This window comes from Oncorhynchus kisutch, linkage group LG30 (assembly GCF_002021735.2).
Source record: "Oncorhynchus kisutch isolate 150728-3 linkage group LG30, Okis_V2, whole genome shotgun sequence".
In the NCBI taxonomy this organism is placed as follows: domain Eukaryota; kingdom Metazoa; phylum Chordata; class Actinopteri; order Salmoniformes; family Salmonidae; genus Oncorhynchus; species Oncorhynchus kisutch.
Genome location: NC_034203.2, coordinates 6702902 through 6717763, shown reverse-complemented (window position 1 = coordinate 6717763; position 14862 = coordinate 6702902). Strand labels below are relative to the sequence as shown.

Genomic DNA, 14862 nt, shown 5'->3' with positions numbered 1-14862 from the left:
ATGTTTCGGCCTAGTATGGTTCTCAATCAGAGGCAGGTGTCATTAGTTGTCTCTGATTGAGAATCATACCTAGGTAGCCTGGGTTTCACTGTGTGTTTGTGGGTGATTGTTCCTGTCTTTGTGTTTTGCACCAGATGGGACTGTTTTAGGTTTTCTCACATTTGTTGTTTTTGTTAGTTATCTCATGTGTAGTTTCTTTATAAATTAAAAGAATATGAATAACCACCACGCTGCGCTTTGGTCCACCTCTTCTTCAGATGAAGAAAACCATTACAGAATCACCCACAAACACACAGTGAAACCCAGGCTACCTAAGTATGATTCTCAATCAGAGACAACTAATGACACCTGCCTCTGATTGAGAACCATACTAGGCCGAAACATACCCAAATGATAGAAAAACAAACATAGACTGCCCACCCAACTCACGCCCTGACCATACTAAATAAATACAAAACAAAGGAAATAAAGGTCAGAACGTGACACCTCCAGGAATAAAAAAGCAAGTAAGTGAGTATACCCTAATTGTCCAAGATGCATTTATATCCTATACATTAAGAAGAAATACTATCAATATCTTTTCAGCACGGGCTCTCGCTCATCATACATCATGACTGTAAATGTGATCGAGGGCATCAAGGAATTGCTGCAGTCAGCCGACATGTATCCCTGGCTGTAAGCTGGCTTTTAAAGTTCCAAAGCTTTCCATTTGCATGCGAGTCATGAAAAGTGTATATAAAGCCACATCCATATGTGGAGGGCTTAGAGTGGTGACGCTATTGGTAAAGTAAATGACTGCAGTCACTGAGACACATTAACTGGTTGGTACACAGGAGACAGACTCCTGTATATCATACATGTATTGCCAAGTTGGTTTCCTTCAAAGTTACTTCTATTTTCCTAATGTACAGTAGAATCTGAGGCTAGAAACGGGAATGTTATGAGTTTGATTGAGGAGCGAAATGTAACACACACACATACACATACAGCACGCCCAACAGCAACATCACAACAACACTCACAATGGGATTCATATTGTATACCCCTCCCAAACATAGCCACCAGTTACATACTCATTAACTGCATTTGATCATGTTCTTCATAAACTCACTGTACTGATAACCTCCGGCTAGTATTAGTTGTATCCAGGCTTCTGTAGTAACCAAGCCCTGTCCATGTAGAACAGCAAGTCCCACATTCCTCCATGACAAGTCAAAATACATCACGTCCCAAACAAGACGTACAACTGGGCCAAATATACGCAAGCACACACGTGCAATAGCACACACACGCAATACCCAGCAGAGTATATGGGACACTCAAACGAGCGAAAGAGAAGGGAGCTACATGTTTGTTTCCAGCATCAACCTGCTAAGGTGGCTTCCTCTTCTTTCCCCTCTCCATACCCCCAACTCCTCCCAATAAATTAACCAGCAGATGTATTTTTAATACAAGTTGCGCTAGAACTTGACGGACTCTTTAAAAATTGAGCGCCACGGCAGAGCAGCTGCACTAAGCTGCGGCTGTGGCAACTGCAGCAGCAGGAGGAGAGAACATCACTGTGGAAGAGAGAGAGAGGGGGTGAGAGAGAGTGAGAGAAAGAATAGAGAGAGATAACCAGGGTTGCATGAGCACATTGGAATGAGGAGTTCCTGGGTCCTGTGGCAGAAGAGATGAAAAGGGGAAAGTATATTTTGGGGGGATGGAGTCACTCCACTTTGGTCCAGGAATAGCCTGAGGTGCAGAAACTTGAGGACTGGAGTGGTGCACCCCTGGTTTAAAAGTATATCACAATGATAATGATGACAACCAAACCATAGTAGTATTGTTGATAAGCTTAGGTTTATCTCCCCATTTGTGTGGAATGCACCAAAAATTATGTTCAGTAAAAAAAAAACATGGTGAGGTGAGGTCTCCCCGTGCATAACGTGGTTACTACGTAACATTGTTAAAATATAACGTTGTTACCATGTTGTCACTATGTTACATTGTTCCTACGTTACGTTGTTACTACATCACGTTATAATAAAGTTGAGTTATTACTAAGTTGCATTATTCCTAGGTTACGTTATTACTAAGTTACGTTGTTACTAAGTTATGTAAATACTACATTGCTACAGAGACATTGCTACAACTCTAGCCTGAGAGGAAAAGCCCAATCTCTAAAGCTTACTTTAGCCAACAAAACCGAACCTCATCCTTGTCAACAAACTTTTAATAGTCCCTCCTGTGTGGTTTACTTCTCTGGCTTTGTTTTCCCTTTTTCTTTTATAATTTTCCAAATGTGTTCTCTAGACAGCTGTGTTTTGCTGTTGGCAGCCATTGAAGGTATTTGAAGTGAGTGAATTTGAAATCCCTGTAGCTCCATAAAAACGCCATGCAACGTTGGCTGTAAGCTCCACGTCTGTTAAAACTCCAGGTTGGACTGTTTGACACACTTTAAAGCATTACTCACACACACCAGCTGTGTTGTCATCCAGGATGTCTGTGGCTTGTTTTTTTGTGTCATTTTAAAATATAGCTGTGATATATCAATTCAGAGGGACTGTGGACAATGGACAGGCATGCAGACGGTCAGAGACACACAAATGCACACACACGCACACACAAAGTTACAAACAAACACACGTCTAAACTGGAGACTTACGGTAGAGTAGAGAAGCAAGGCTCCAAACAAGATGGCTTCCAGGAGGATAAGACCAGATGCTCGGATCCTCTACAAAAAAAGAGCGAGAGAGAGAGACTCAACAGTAGAGAACACTAGAGAGCACTCAGCCATGTAATCTCCATAGACAAACATTGGCAGTAGAATGTCCCGTACTGAAGAGCTAAGTGACTTTCAACGTGGAACTGTCATAGGATGCCACCTTTCCAACAAGTCAGTTCGTCAAATTTCTGCCTTGCTAAATCTGCCCCGGTCAACTATAAGTGCTGTTATTGTGAATTGGAAAAGTCTAGGAGGAACAACTGCTCAACCAGGAAGTGGTAGGCCACACAAGCTCAGAGAACGGTACCGCTGAGTGCTGAAGCACGTAGACATTCTAGACGATCCTGTACTTGCAACAGAGTTGCCACAAACAGAGACAATGCCCCCATGCACAAAGCGAGGTCCATACAGAAGTGGTTTGTCGAGATCGGTGTGGAAGAACTTTCCTGGTCTGCACAGAGCCTTGAGCTCAACCCCATCTAACACCTTTGGGATGAATTGGAACGGATGAGTGTGAGCCATGCCTAATCGCCCAACATCAGTGCCCAACCTATCTAATTCTTGTGTGGCTCAATGGAAACAAGTCCCTGTAGCAATGTTCCAACATCTAGAGGAAAGCTTTCCCAGAAGAGTGGAGGCTGTTAAAGCAGCAGGGGGGGGACTAACTCCATACTAATGCCCATAATTTTTTGAAAGAGATGTTTGACAAGCAGGTGTCCACATACATTTGGCCATGCAGTGTAATATCCATTTTTATTTATTTTATTTTAACATTATTTTACCAGGTAAGTTGACTGAGAACACGTTCTCATTTACAGCAACGACCTGGGGAATAGTTACAGGGGAGAGGAGGGGGATGAATGAGCCAAATGTAAGTCGAGAGTAGAGTTACTAGGATGATCTACACAATCATATTATATGAGAGAAATTGTCATCCATTCACTCATTCTGAATCTACTCGGCTGAAAATAAATAAAGAATTTGACTCAATGGCACAACACAATGGATATGAATGATCAAGATAGTCCCTTTGTTGAACTGCTCTGCTACCAATCATGTTAGTGAAAATGAGCGAGGGCCACGGGACAACTCTGGGCTTAATTTAATTACTCATTATATCCTAGAAGGCAATGTATTTTATGTAAATATGTAAATTCACACACCTCAAGGGACATCTCATCTGAACTGCATTTCTGAAAGATTCTTATATGGAACAACCCAAGCTTCGAATCGTGGCATATAGCTGGATCTACAAAACAAACGGCCTGGCATGTGTGGACTCTCTAAGAGACAACCATATTGGAATATCATATACAGGTTTGTTTAACCCTGTCCTATAGTGTGTCAATAACCATCACTGCTGTGGAATACGTACTGCAAAAGGTGCCCTTAGGATGAGACATGAAATAGAGTTCTTGACTCTGTGGTCGCTAAAAATCCCATGACACTTAATGCTTGATTATGGCTGTTAACCTCAGAGTTCTGGCTATACTCACCCTGGGCCCTCCCCAGTTTCAAATTGGCCCAATCACTCATCACCTCTCCACAGTGGAAATGGATTCCGTGTGATGAACATTCTGGCACAAAATGGCTACCATGCATCACCCGGGTGGATGTTACTACAAATTGGTGTTGGATGGAATAATGAGTTACTCCAGATAAGGTAAAGTGCTTTGAGACCAGATGAAAAGCACTATGTCAATGGAATCCATTACTACAACAGAAGACCGTCAAATGTTCCCAAGAACTCTAAGGCTGTCACAATGACTACCACCCTGTAGCACTCACATCTGTAATCATGAAGGGCTTTGAAAGGCTGGTCATGGCACACAACTCCATCATCCCAGACACCCTAGACACAATCCAATTTGACCGCCCCAACAGATCTACAGATGATGCAATCTCCACTGTACTCCACATTGCCCTCTCCTACCTGGAAGAGAGGAATACCTATGTAAGAATGCTGTTCATCAACTACAGCTCAGCGTTCAACACCATAGTGCCCTCCATGCTCGTCACCATGCTTAGGACCCTGGGACTGAACACCTCCCTCTGTAACTGGATCCTGGACTTAATGACGGGCTGACCCCAGGTGGTGAGAGTAGGTAACAACACTAGTTTGAAGATGGCGCCGGAAGGGATGACTGCCGTTTTATGGGCTCTACACCAACTTTTTCGCATTGTTTGTAACTTATGTTGTACATATAATGTTGCTGCTACAGTCTCTTATGACCAAAAACAGCTTCTGGACATCAGAACAGCGATTACTCACCTTAAACTGGACGACGAATCATTTTTCTTTAATGAGTCGGACGAGAGGGATTTACTCCAGACACCCGAACAGGCCCTCATCCATGTGTTTCGCAGGAGAAAGTGACAGAGGTATCGCGGAAGGAGATCAGGGTGCCTTGTGAGCATCCGGTGAGACGAGTGGCTAATCTGCCTTTGCAATTAGTACTATTGGCCAACATACAATCACTGGATAATAAAGTGGACAAAGCACATATATCCGACCAGCGGGACATTGAAAACTGTAATATCTTATGTTTCACCGAGTCGTGGCTGAACGACGACATGAATAACATACCGCTGGTGGGTTATACACTGTATCGGCAGGATAGAACAGCAGCCTCTGGTAAGACAAGGTGTGGCAGTCTATGTATATTTGTTAAACAACAGCAGGTGCACAATATCTAAGGAAGTCACGAGGTTTGGCTCACCTGAAATAGAGTATCTCATGATAAGCTGTAGACCACACTATCTACCTAGAGAGTTTTCATCTATATTCTTCGTAGCTATCTATCACCACAAACCGATGCTGGCACTAAGACCGCACTCAATGAGCTGTATACGGCCATAAGCAAACAGGAAAACGCTCAATCAGAGGCGGCACTCCTAGTGGCCGGGGACTTTAATGCAGGGAAACTTGAATCCGTTTAACCCAATTTCTACCAGCATGTTAAATGTGCAGCAAGAGGAGAAAAAAAATCTAGACCACCTTTACTCCACACACAGAGACGCACACAAAGCTCTCCCTCACCCACCATTTGGTAAATTTGACCATAATTCTATCCTCCTGATTCCTGCTGACAAGCAAAAATTAAAGCAGGAAGCACCACTGACTCGGTCAATAAAAAAGTGGTCAGACGAAACAGATGCAAAGCTACAGGACTGTTTTTCTAGCACAGACTGGAATATGTTCCGGGATTCTTCTGATGGCATTGAGGAGTACACCACATCAGTCAATGGCTTCATCAATAAGTGCATCGATGACGTCGTCCCCACAGTGACTGTACGTACTTACCCCAACCAGAAGCCATGAAATACAGGTAACATCCGCACTGAGCTAAGGGTAGAGTTGCCACTTTCAAGGAGCAGGACTCTGACCCGGAAGCTTATAAGAAATCCCGCTATGCCCTCCGAAGAACCATCAAACAGGCAAAACGTCAATACAGGACTAAGATCGAATCGTACTACACTGGCTCCAATGCTCGTCTAATGTGGCAGGGCTTGCAAACAATTACAGACTACAAAGGGAAGCAAAGCCGAGAGCTTCCCAGTGACATGAGCTAAATGACTTCTATACTCGCTTATAGGCAAGTGCCACTGAAACATGAATGAGAGCATCACCTGTTCTGGACGACTGTGTGATCACACTCTCCGCAGCCGATGTGAGTAAGACCTTTAAGCAGGTTAACATTCACAAGGCCGCAGGGCCAGATGGATTACCAGGATGTGTACTCCGAGCATACGCTGACCAACTGGCAAGTGTCTTCACTGACATTTTCAACCTCTCCCTGTCTGAGTCTGTAAACCAACATGTTTCAAGCAGACCACCATAGTCCCTGTGCCCAAGAACACTAAGGTAACCTGACTAAATGACTACCGACCCGTAACATTTACGTCTGTAGCCATGAAGTGCTTTGAAAGGCTGGTCATGGCTCACATCAACACCATTATCCCAGACATCCTTAGACCCACTGCTCCACTACAGCCCCGTCGATGAGAATGGGGGCGTGCTTGGTCCTCCTTTTACTGTAGTCCACAATCATCTCGTTTGTATTGATCACGTTGAGGGAGAGGTTGTTGGGCATACCGCCCCAACAAATCCACAGATGACGCAATCTCTATTGCACTCCACACTGCCCTTTCACACCTGGACAAAAGGAACATGTATGTGAGAATGCTATTCATTGACTACAGCTCAGCGTTCAACACCATAGGCCCTGGGACTAAACACCTCCCTCTGCAACTGGATCCTGGACTTCCTGACGGGCAGCCCCCAGGTGGTAAGGGTAAGTAACAACACATATGCCACGCTGATCCTCAACATGGGGGCCCCTCAGAGGTGCATGCTCAGTGCCGTCCTGTACTCCCTGTTCACTCATGACTGCACGGTCAGGCATGACTCCAACACCATCATTAAGTTTGCAGATGACAACAGTGGTAGGCTTGATCACTGACAACGACGAGACAGCCTATAGGGAGGAGGTCAGAGACCTGGCCGTGTGGTGCCAGGACAACAACCTCTCCCTCAACGTGATCAATACAAACGAGATGATTGTGGACTACAGTAAAAGGAGGACCAAGCACGCCCCCATTCTCATCGAGGGGGCTGTAGTGGAGCAGGTTGAGAGCTTCAAGTTCCTTGGTGTCCACATCACCAATAAACTAACATGGTCCAAGCACACCAAGACAGTAGTGAATACGGCACGACAAAACCTATTCCCCCTCAGGAGACTGAAAAGATATGGCATGGGTCCCCAGATCCTCAAAAGGTTCTACAGCTGCACCATCGAGAGCATCCTGACGGGTTGCATCACTGCCTGGTATGGCCACTGCTCGGCCTCCAACCACAAGGGATTACAGAGGGTAGTGCGTACACCCCAGTACATCACTGGCGCCAAGCTTCCTGCCATCCAGGACCTCTATACCAGGCGGTGTCAGAGGAAGGCCCTAAAAATTGTCAAAGACTTCAGCCACCCTAGTCATAGCATGTTCTCTCTGCCACCGCACGGCAAGCTGTACCGGATCGCCAAGTCTAGGTCCAAGAGGCTTCTAAACAGCTTCTACCCCCAAGCCATAAGACTCCTGAACAGATAATCAAATGGCTACCCAGACTACTTGCATTGCCCCCCCTCTCTTTATGCTGCTGCTACTCTCTGTTATTATCTATGCATAGCCCACTTAATAACTCTACCTACATGTACATTTTACCTAAATTACCTTGACTAACTGGTGCCGCCGCACACTGGCTCTGTACCGGTACCCTCTGTATATAGCCTCGCTATTGTTATTTTATTGCTGCTCTTCAATTATTTGTTACTTTTATTTAGGTATTTTTCTTAAAACTGCATTATTTGTTCAGGGCTTGTAAGTAAGCATTTCACTGCAAGGTGAACAACACTTTTTGTATTCTGAGCATGTGACAAATAAAATTGGATTTGATTTGACATCCGCCACACTGACCCTCAACACAGGGGCCCCCCAGGGGTGTGTGCTTAGCCCCCTCCTGTACTCCCTGTTTACCAACGACTGTGTGGCCACGCACGACTCCAACTCCATCATCAAGTTTTCTGACGACACGACTCTGGTAGTCATTTGGTAGTCAAACAAACGGTAAATTAGGAGTTCTGGCACAACACTTGAGTTGCTTCCTAATTGCCTACATTGTGCACTACTTTTGACCACAGCCATATGGGCCTTGGTCAAAAGTAGTACACTATATATGGAAAAGGGTGCCATTTGGGTAACAACCTCCAAACAGCTGTGTTCATCAATGCAGGTCCTGGAGGGTAGGAATCAGTAGATATTTTGGTCTCTCTTTCTTACCATTCAAAAATGGCAATCCAGTAACAGTTTACTGAAATCCAACAGGATTTCGTGTGATGAACATTCTGGCACAAAATGGCTAACATGCATCCCCCAGGTGGATGCTACTACAAATTGTATGTATCCTTTAACTTAAAATGTCTTGAAATCATCTAATAATGATCTTAACTAATTCAATAAAAGCCATTTTCAGTACGTTGTAGCATAGAAATACATTATAAGGGCTCATACATGCTTATAACAAATAATAAAACATTTAAATAAAGTTATACCAGAAATCACAAGTGTATGAAATAGAAACACCAACCTATACCAGTAATACCTTTGGTGAAAAACATAATACCAGTCTTAATACATAATACCAGTTTTCTGGATGGAGTTCCCCTGCTTGACCCCTAACCCATGCTTCCTCCCAATGAACCCTCCTTACCTTGTTCCTGCGGAAGTGGTAGACCAGCACCATGGCCACTAAGTCCAGCAGCATGCAAAGGCCCTGGAAGGAGGCTACAGAAAGCCGGAGGGCCCCGTCTTCCTGAGCCAGGCAGGGTGTGTCGCCCCGGCAGTAGGGGCAGCCCTCACGGCACGGCAGGCACTTACTGGACACCTCTGAGGGGTCCTCGCTGTGAGCGTGACCATTGCTCTCTTTCCCTGGAAAGGACAGATAGACAGAACATCGAGGAGATACAGTAGAGGATGATGTGTTGTGGAAGCATTGTGGAGGCAATAACATTGTGTATTTGAGTTACGTAAAAAAAAAGTGTGTTCTCAATGTCGTTCTTTCTGTGTATAATTTGTACTGACCCCAGGAAGAGTAGCTGTTTGGGATCGAAATAAACAATGAGTACACTGCCAATGAGTACAAAAGTACTACAGATGGAAAACAGCTGGCAATAACAAGCCTACAATCGGATCTACAGTGAAACATTCAAGTCAAAACATTTAGAACAACAGTGTGTGTGTGTGTGTGTGTGTGTGTAGTGCTGAAGAGATAGCCTTAGCAAAAGGAAGTCAACTTCAGTGGAAAACTAATCAAAGAGTGGGTTTTGTAATCATGCTCTCTCTTCAAGACCATTTATAACCTTCTGTTGGTGTTTCAATGGGTAAGAGCATCACTGAGTCATAACTGCTGTGGCCCTCTATAGGTTCTCTGGTTATGGTTATATCACTAAAGAGAACAGGGGCAGTGGGTTGTGTATCTTCTCGCAATTTGTTGTTCTGATTCATGTGTGAAGAAAGACCAGGGTTGTGTTGAGTGGGGGACACTGAAGAAAAACCTGTTGGGTAACACTTTACTTAAAGCCTACCCTGCAGGTACAATTAGTTATAACTTGTTATAAGCATGTATGTAAATTCTTATAATAAAGCTTAAAATACTGTATGCATGACAAGTCTTACAATGCAGTATAACGGCATAATAATGCATTATAGCCTACATGCAAGGCATTAAGTTAAGTGTTACAAAAAACTGTGTTCTTATTGGAGGTTGATGTAATACCGCACCGTTTCATCCTACTGACCACAACCCAGGCCATCAAACCGTGACAAGCTAAAAACGGTCTGTTCCCTGTCTTAGACAACACCCAATCATGTGGAGTGGACAACCCACAAAACACCCAGTCACAGTAAAACAGTGCTTCGATTTAGTGAAGTAAAGTGCTGCAGCGTATTTGCAAACAAACAAACAAATACACACACACACACACAATACATCCCCCAAGGCATACTGTCTGTTAAGAACACAGTTACGAAGCGCAGGCTGAGATGACAATGTAGTCCCCAACTAAAGATATGCACACTTTGGATCGACAATAATAAACTAAACGAGACAAAGAACTGATAGAGAATTCAGCTGAAATAATCCCTCACTAAAAAGGGCCTAATTGCTAACAGAGACAACAATAGAGCCTCATCAGTCATACTGTTATCATCTTTAAAGCTCGCTATAAAACAGGTTTGGAAAAACCTGCAATCTTATTGGGTGAAATGGGGTTCCAAGCCATTGACAATGCCCTGTTTTCCAAACTGTTTGAAGTAGACTAATGACTCACTGAATGAGTGCCAGTTTTCAAAATATCAATACGCCAAACTCCGAGCCCTGTCCAAAAGAAAAAACATGGGGGACAATTTCTCTTGCCTCATATCCATAACCAGTAGTAATCACAAACTTCAATGAAGGTTATATTAAAATTAAGAGTAATCTAACATTTCCACACCCAACAACATTGTCACCGAGGTGGACTTGCTAGCTAGCTACAGGATTTGAGTAATCTCAACTGTTTTCTAATAAAACAGCTCAGTTAGCCTATGTGAAGTGCTAGTTCGAGATGACAATAGCTAGCTTTCTAGCTAGACTCATGAGCTGATGGCTGATGACTAGTTCATTTTCAGAAAAATGTGTTCATCATAGATACATTATCCACTAACCACCAAATTTATGAGGAAAACTGACTGAAATGTAGCTGAAAACAAGTGGTAAAACAAGACACGTAGGAGTACTTGAACGTAGGAGTAGTTGATAGCACATGTCATGACTGCATCACATTTTGTAAATGAGGACCTAGTATGCATTTCCCTCATCATAAGATCCTGCATAAACAAATTCATGCTAGCTAGCCTAGTTTCTTCATTGGTCCTGCATTTAGAATATATCTAATTTTGGTTTGTTAAGATGTTGTTAGTTTAGTTTTTTGGAACTTCATAGCAATAGGCTGCTGCCTAGCAGTTGATCCAGCATGCTTGCTAGCTAAGTGAGCCAACTAATCATGATTGTATGATCAGCCCAAAGAAGCACTACACAAATTGCAGACAATTTGCCCTGCTACTGTGGCTAGCTAGCCATGTAGCCAGTTGAAGCTCCACAAGCTTCCCACAATAAGTTGGGTGAATTTTGGCCCATTCCTCCTGACAGAGCTGGTGTAACTGAGTCAGGTTTGTAGGTCTCCTTACTCACACATGCTTTTTCAGTTCTGCCCACAAATTTTCTATAGAATTGATGTCAGGGCTTTGTGAAGGCCACTCCAATACTTTGGCTTTGTTGTCCTTAAGCCATTTTGCCACAACTTTGGAAGTATGGTTGGGGTCATTGTCCATTTGGAAGACGCATTGGCGACCAATCTTTAACTTCCTGACTGATGTCTTGAGATATTGCTTCAATATATCCACATCATTTTCCTCCTCATGACTCCATCTATTTTGTGAAGAGCACCAGTCCCTCCTACAGCAAAGCACCACCACAACATGATGCTGCCACCGCCGTGCTTCACGGTTGGGATGGTGTTCTTCGGCTTGCAAGCCTCCCCCTTTCTCCTCCAAACATAACAATGTTATAACCCAGAGGACATTTCTCCAAAAAGTACGATCTTTGTCCCCATGTGCAGTTGCAAACCGTAGTCTGGCTTTTTTATGGCAGTTCTGGATCAGTGGCTTCTTCCTTGCTGAGCGGCCTTTCAGGTTATGTTGATATAGGACTCACTTTACTGTGGATATAGATACTTTTGTAACGGTTTCCTCCAGCATCTTCACAAAGTCCTTTGCTGTTGTTCTGGGATTTACATTCACTTTTCGCACCAAAGTACGTTCATCTCTAGGAGACAGAACGCATCTCCTTCCTGAGACGTATGACGGCTGCGTTGTTGGAAAAATGACTTGTGTCATGCACAAAGTAGATGTCCTAACCGACTTGCCAAAACTATAGTTTGTTAACAATGAATTTGTGGAGTGGTTGAAAAACAAGCTTTAATGACTCCAACATAAGTGTATGTAAACTTCAGACTTCAACTGTATAGCAGTCATTGCATTATTAGCTAGCCAGATAGAGTTTGTTCTCATTCCAGCTGTCGAGTCTCTTTATGACTCTGCTGTAACGTTAGGTTGCTATCTAACGTTACCTAGCAAGTGAAGTGACAAGAACATTAGCCAGCTTCCATAACAACCAACAGAGAGAAAGAGGCAGCACATTTTCCCTGCTAGTGCTATATAGCTGGCTAGTCAAGTGGGTATGTTGCAGTTATGGCATTACTACTAAGGCTGACTGAGGCCAATAATAGTGTTGTTCTGTAATCATCGGCATAATGGGGTGACTTGCTCTATGTGGCGTAGTGACATGGCAACAGTTAGAGCAGTGGTGGGGGATATGCTAGGTTAACCACACTCTCGCAACAACAAAATGCTATCTTTTTTAGAGAAAAATGTTACTTTTCAGAGGAAATTCTCTCAAATAAAATGTTGGGATACGTTTTATAAGTGCATTAACACACTCCAGACAGTGCTTTGCGCGGTAATTCCCTGGCAACGCACAATCTCTCATGTGTTAATGCTTGCTTAACACTGCTGACCAGACGGCATCCACAGCCTGCGTCCTCAGAGCATGCGCAGACCAGCTGGCTGGTATGTTTATGGACATATTCAATCAATCCTTATCCCAGTCTGCTGTTCCCACATGCTTCAAGAGGGCCACCATTGTCCCTGTTCCCAAGAAAGCTAAGGTAACTGAGCTAAACGACTACCGCACCGTAGAACTCACTTCCGTCATCATGAAGTGCTTTGAGAGACTAGTCAAGGACCATATCACCTCCACCCTACCTGACACCCTAGACCCACTCCAATTTGCTTACCGCCCAAATAGGTCCACAGACGACGCAATCGCAACCACACTGCACACTGCCATAACCCATCTGGACAAGAGGAATACCTATGTGAGAATGCTGTTCATCGACTACAGCTCAGCATCTAACACCATAGTACCCTCCAAACTCGTCATCAAGCTCGAGACCCTGGGTCTCCACCCCGCCCTGTGCAACTGGGTCCTGGACTTCCTGACAGGCCGCCCCCAGGTGGTGAGGGTAGGTAACAACATCTCCACCCCGTTGATCCTCAACACTGGGGCCCCTCATGGGTGCGTTCTGAGCCCTCTCCTGTACTCCCTGTTCACCCACGACTGCGTGGCCATGCACGCCTCCAACTCAATCATCAAGTTTGCGGACGACACTACAGTGGTAGGCTTGATTACCAACAACGACGAGACGGCCTACAGGGAGGAGGTGAGGGCCCTAGGAGTGTGGTGTCAGGAAAATAACCTCACACTCAACGTCAACAAAACAAAGGAGATGATTGTGGACTTCAGGAAACAGCAGAGGGAGCACCCCCCTATCAACATCGATGGAACATTAGTGGAGAGGGTAGTAAGTTTTAAGTTCCTCAGCGTACACATCACGGACAAACTGAATTGGTCCATCCACACAGACAGCGTCGTGAAGAAGGCGCAGCAGCGTCTCCTCAACCTCAGGAGGCTGAAGAAATTTGGCTTGTCACCAAAAGCACTCACAAATTTCTACAGATGCACAATCGAGAGCATCCTGTCGGGGTGTATCACCGCCTAGTAGGGCAACAGCTCCGCCTACAACCGTAAGGCTCTCCAGAGGGTAGTGAGGTCTGCACAACGCATCACCGGGGGCAAACTACCTGTCCTCCAGGACACCTACACCACCCGATGTCACAGGACGGCCATAAAGATCATCAAGGACACAACCACCCGAGCCACTGCCTGTTCACCCCGCTATCATCCAGAAGGCGAGGTCAGTACAGGTGCATCAAAGTAGGGACCGAGAGACTGAAAAACAGCTTCTATCTCAAGGCCATCAGACTGTTAAACAGCCACCACTAAAATTGAGTGGCTGCTGCCAACACACTGACTCAACTCCAGCCACTTTAATAATGGAAATGGATGGAAATTGATGTAAAAATATATCACTAGCCACTTTAAACAATGCTACTTAATATAATGTTTACATACCCTACATTATTCATCTCATATGTATATGTATATACTGTACTCTATATCATCTACTGCATCTTTATGTAATACATGTATCACTAGCCACTTTAAACTATGTTACTTTGTTTACATATCCTACATTACTCATCTCATATGTATATACTGTACTCGATACCATCTACTGCATCTTGCCTATGCAGTTCTGTACCATCACTCATTCATATATCTTTATGAACATATTGTTTATCCCTTTACACTTCTGTGTATAAGGTAGTAGTTTTGGAATTGTTAGGTTAGATTACTCGTTGGTTATTACTGCATTGTCGGAACTAGAAGCACAAGCATTTCGCTACACTCGCATTAACATCTGCTAACCATGTGTATGTGACAAATATAATTTGATTTGATTTTGTGTGTCGATACATGATCGTGGACTACAGGAAAAGGTAGGCCAAACAGGCATTAACATCGACGGGGCTGTAGTGGAGTGGGTCGAGAGTATCAAGTTCCTTGGTGTTCACATCACCAACGAGCTATCAAGCTCCAAACA

General features: G+C 44.1%; 1 protein-coding gene across 1 annotated transcript in view; it reads right to left on the bottom strand.

Annotated features, from left to right (window-relative positions):
• Positions 1-14862, bottom strand: part of LOC109875129 (probable G-protein coupled receptor 158) — a 105586-nt gene that overhangs the window by 36838 nt on the left and 53886 nt on the right. The window contains exons 4-5 of the mRNA XM_020467339.2: positions 8970-9187; positions 2648-2716 (exon numbers count right to left, since the gene is read on the bottom strand). Coding sequence (XP_020322928.1) covers positions 2648-2716; positions 8970-9187 — 287 coding nt within the window. The remainder of the gene's footprint in view (positions 1-2647; positions 2717-8969; positions 9188-14862) is intronic.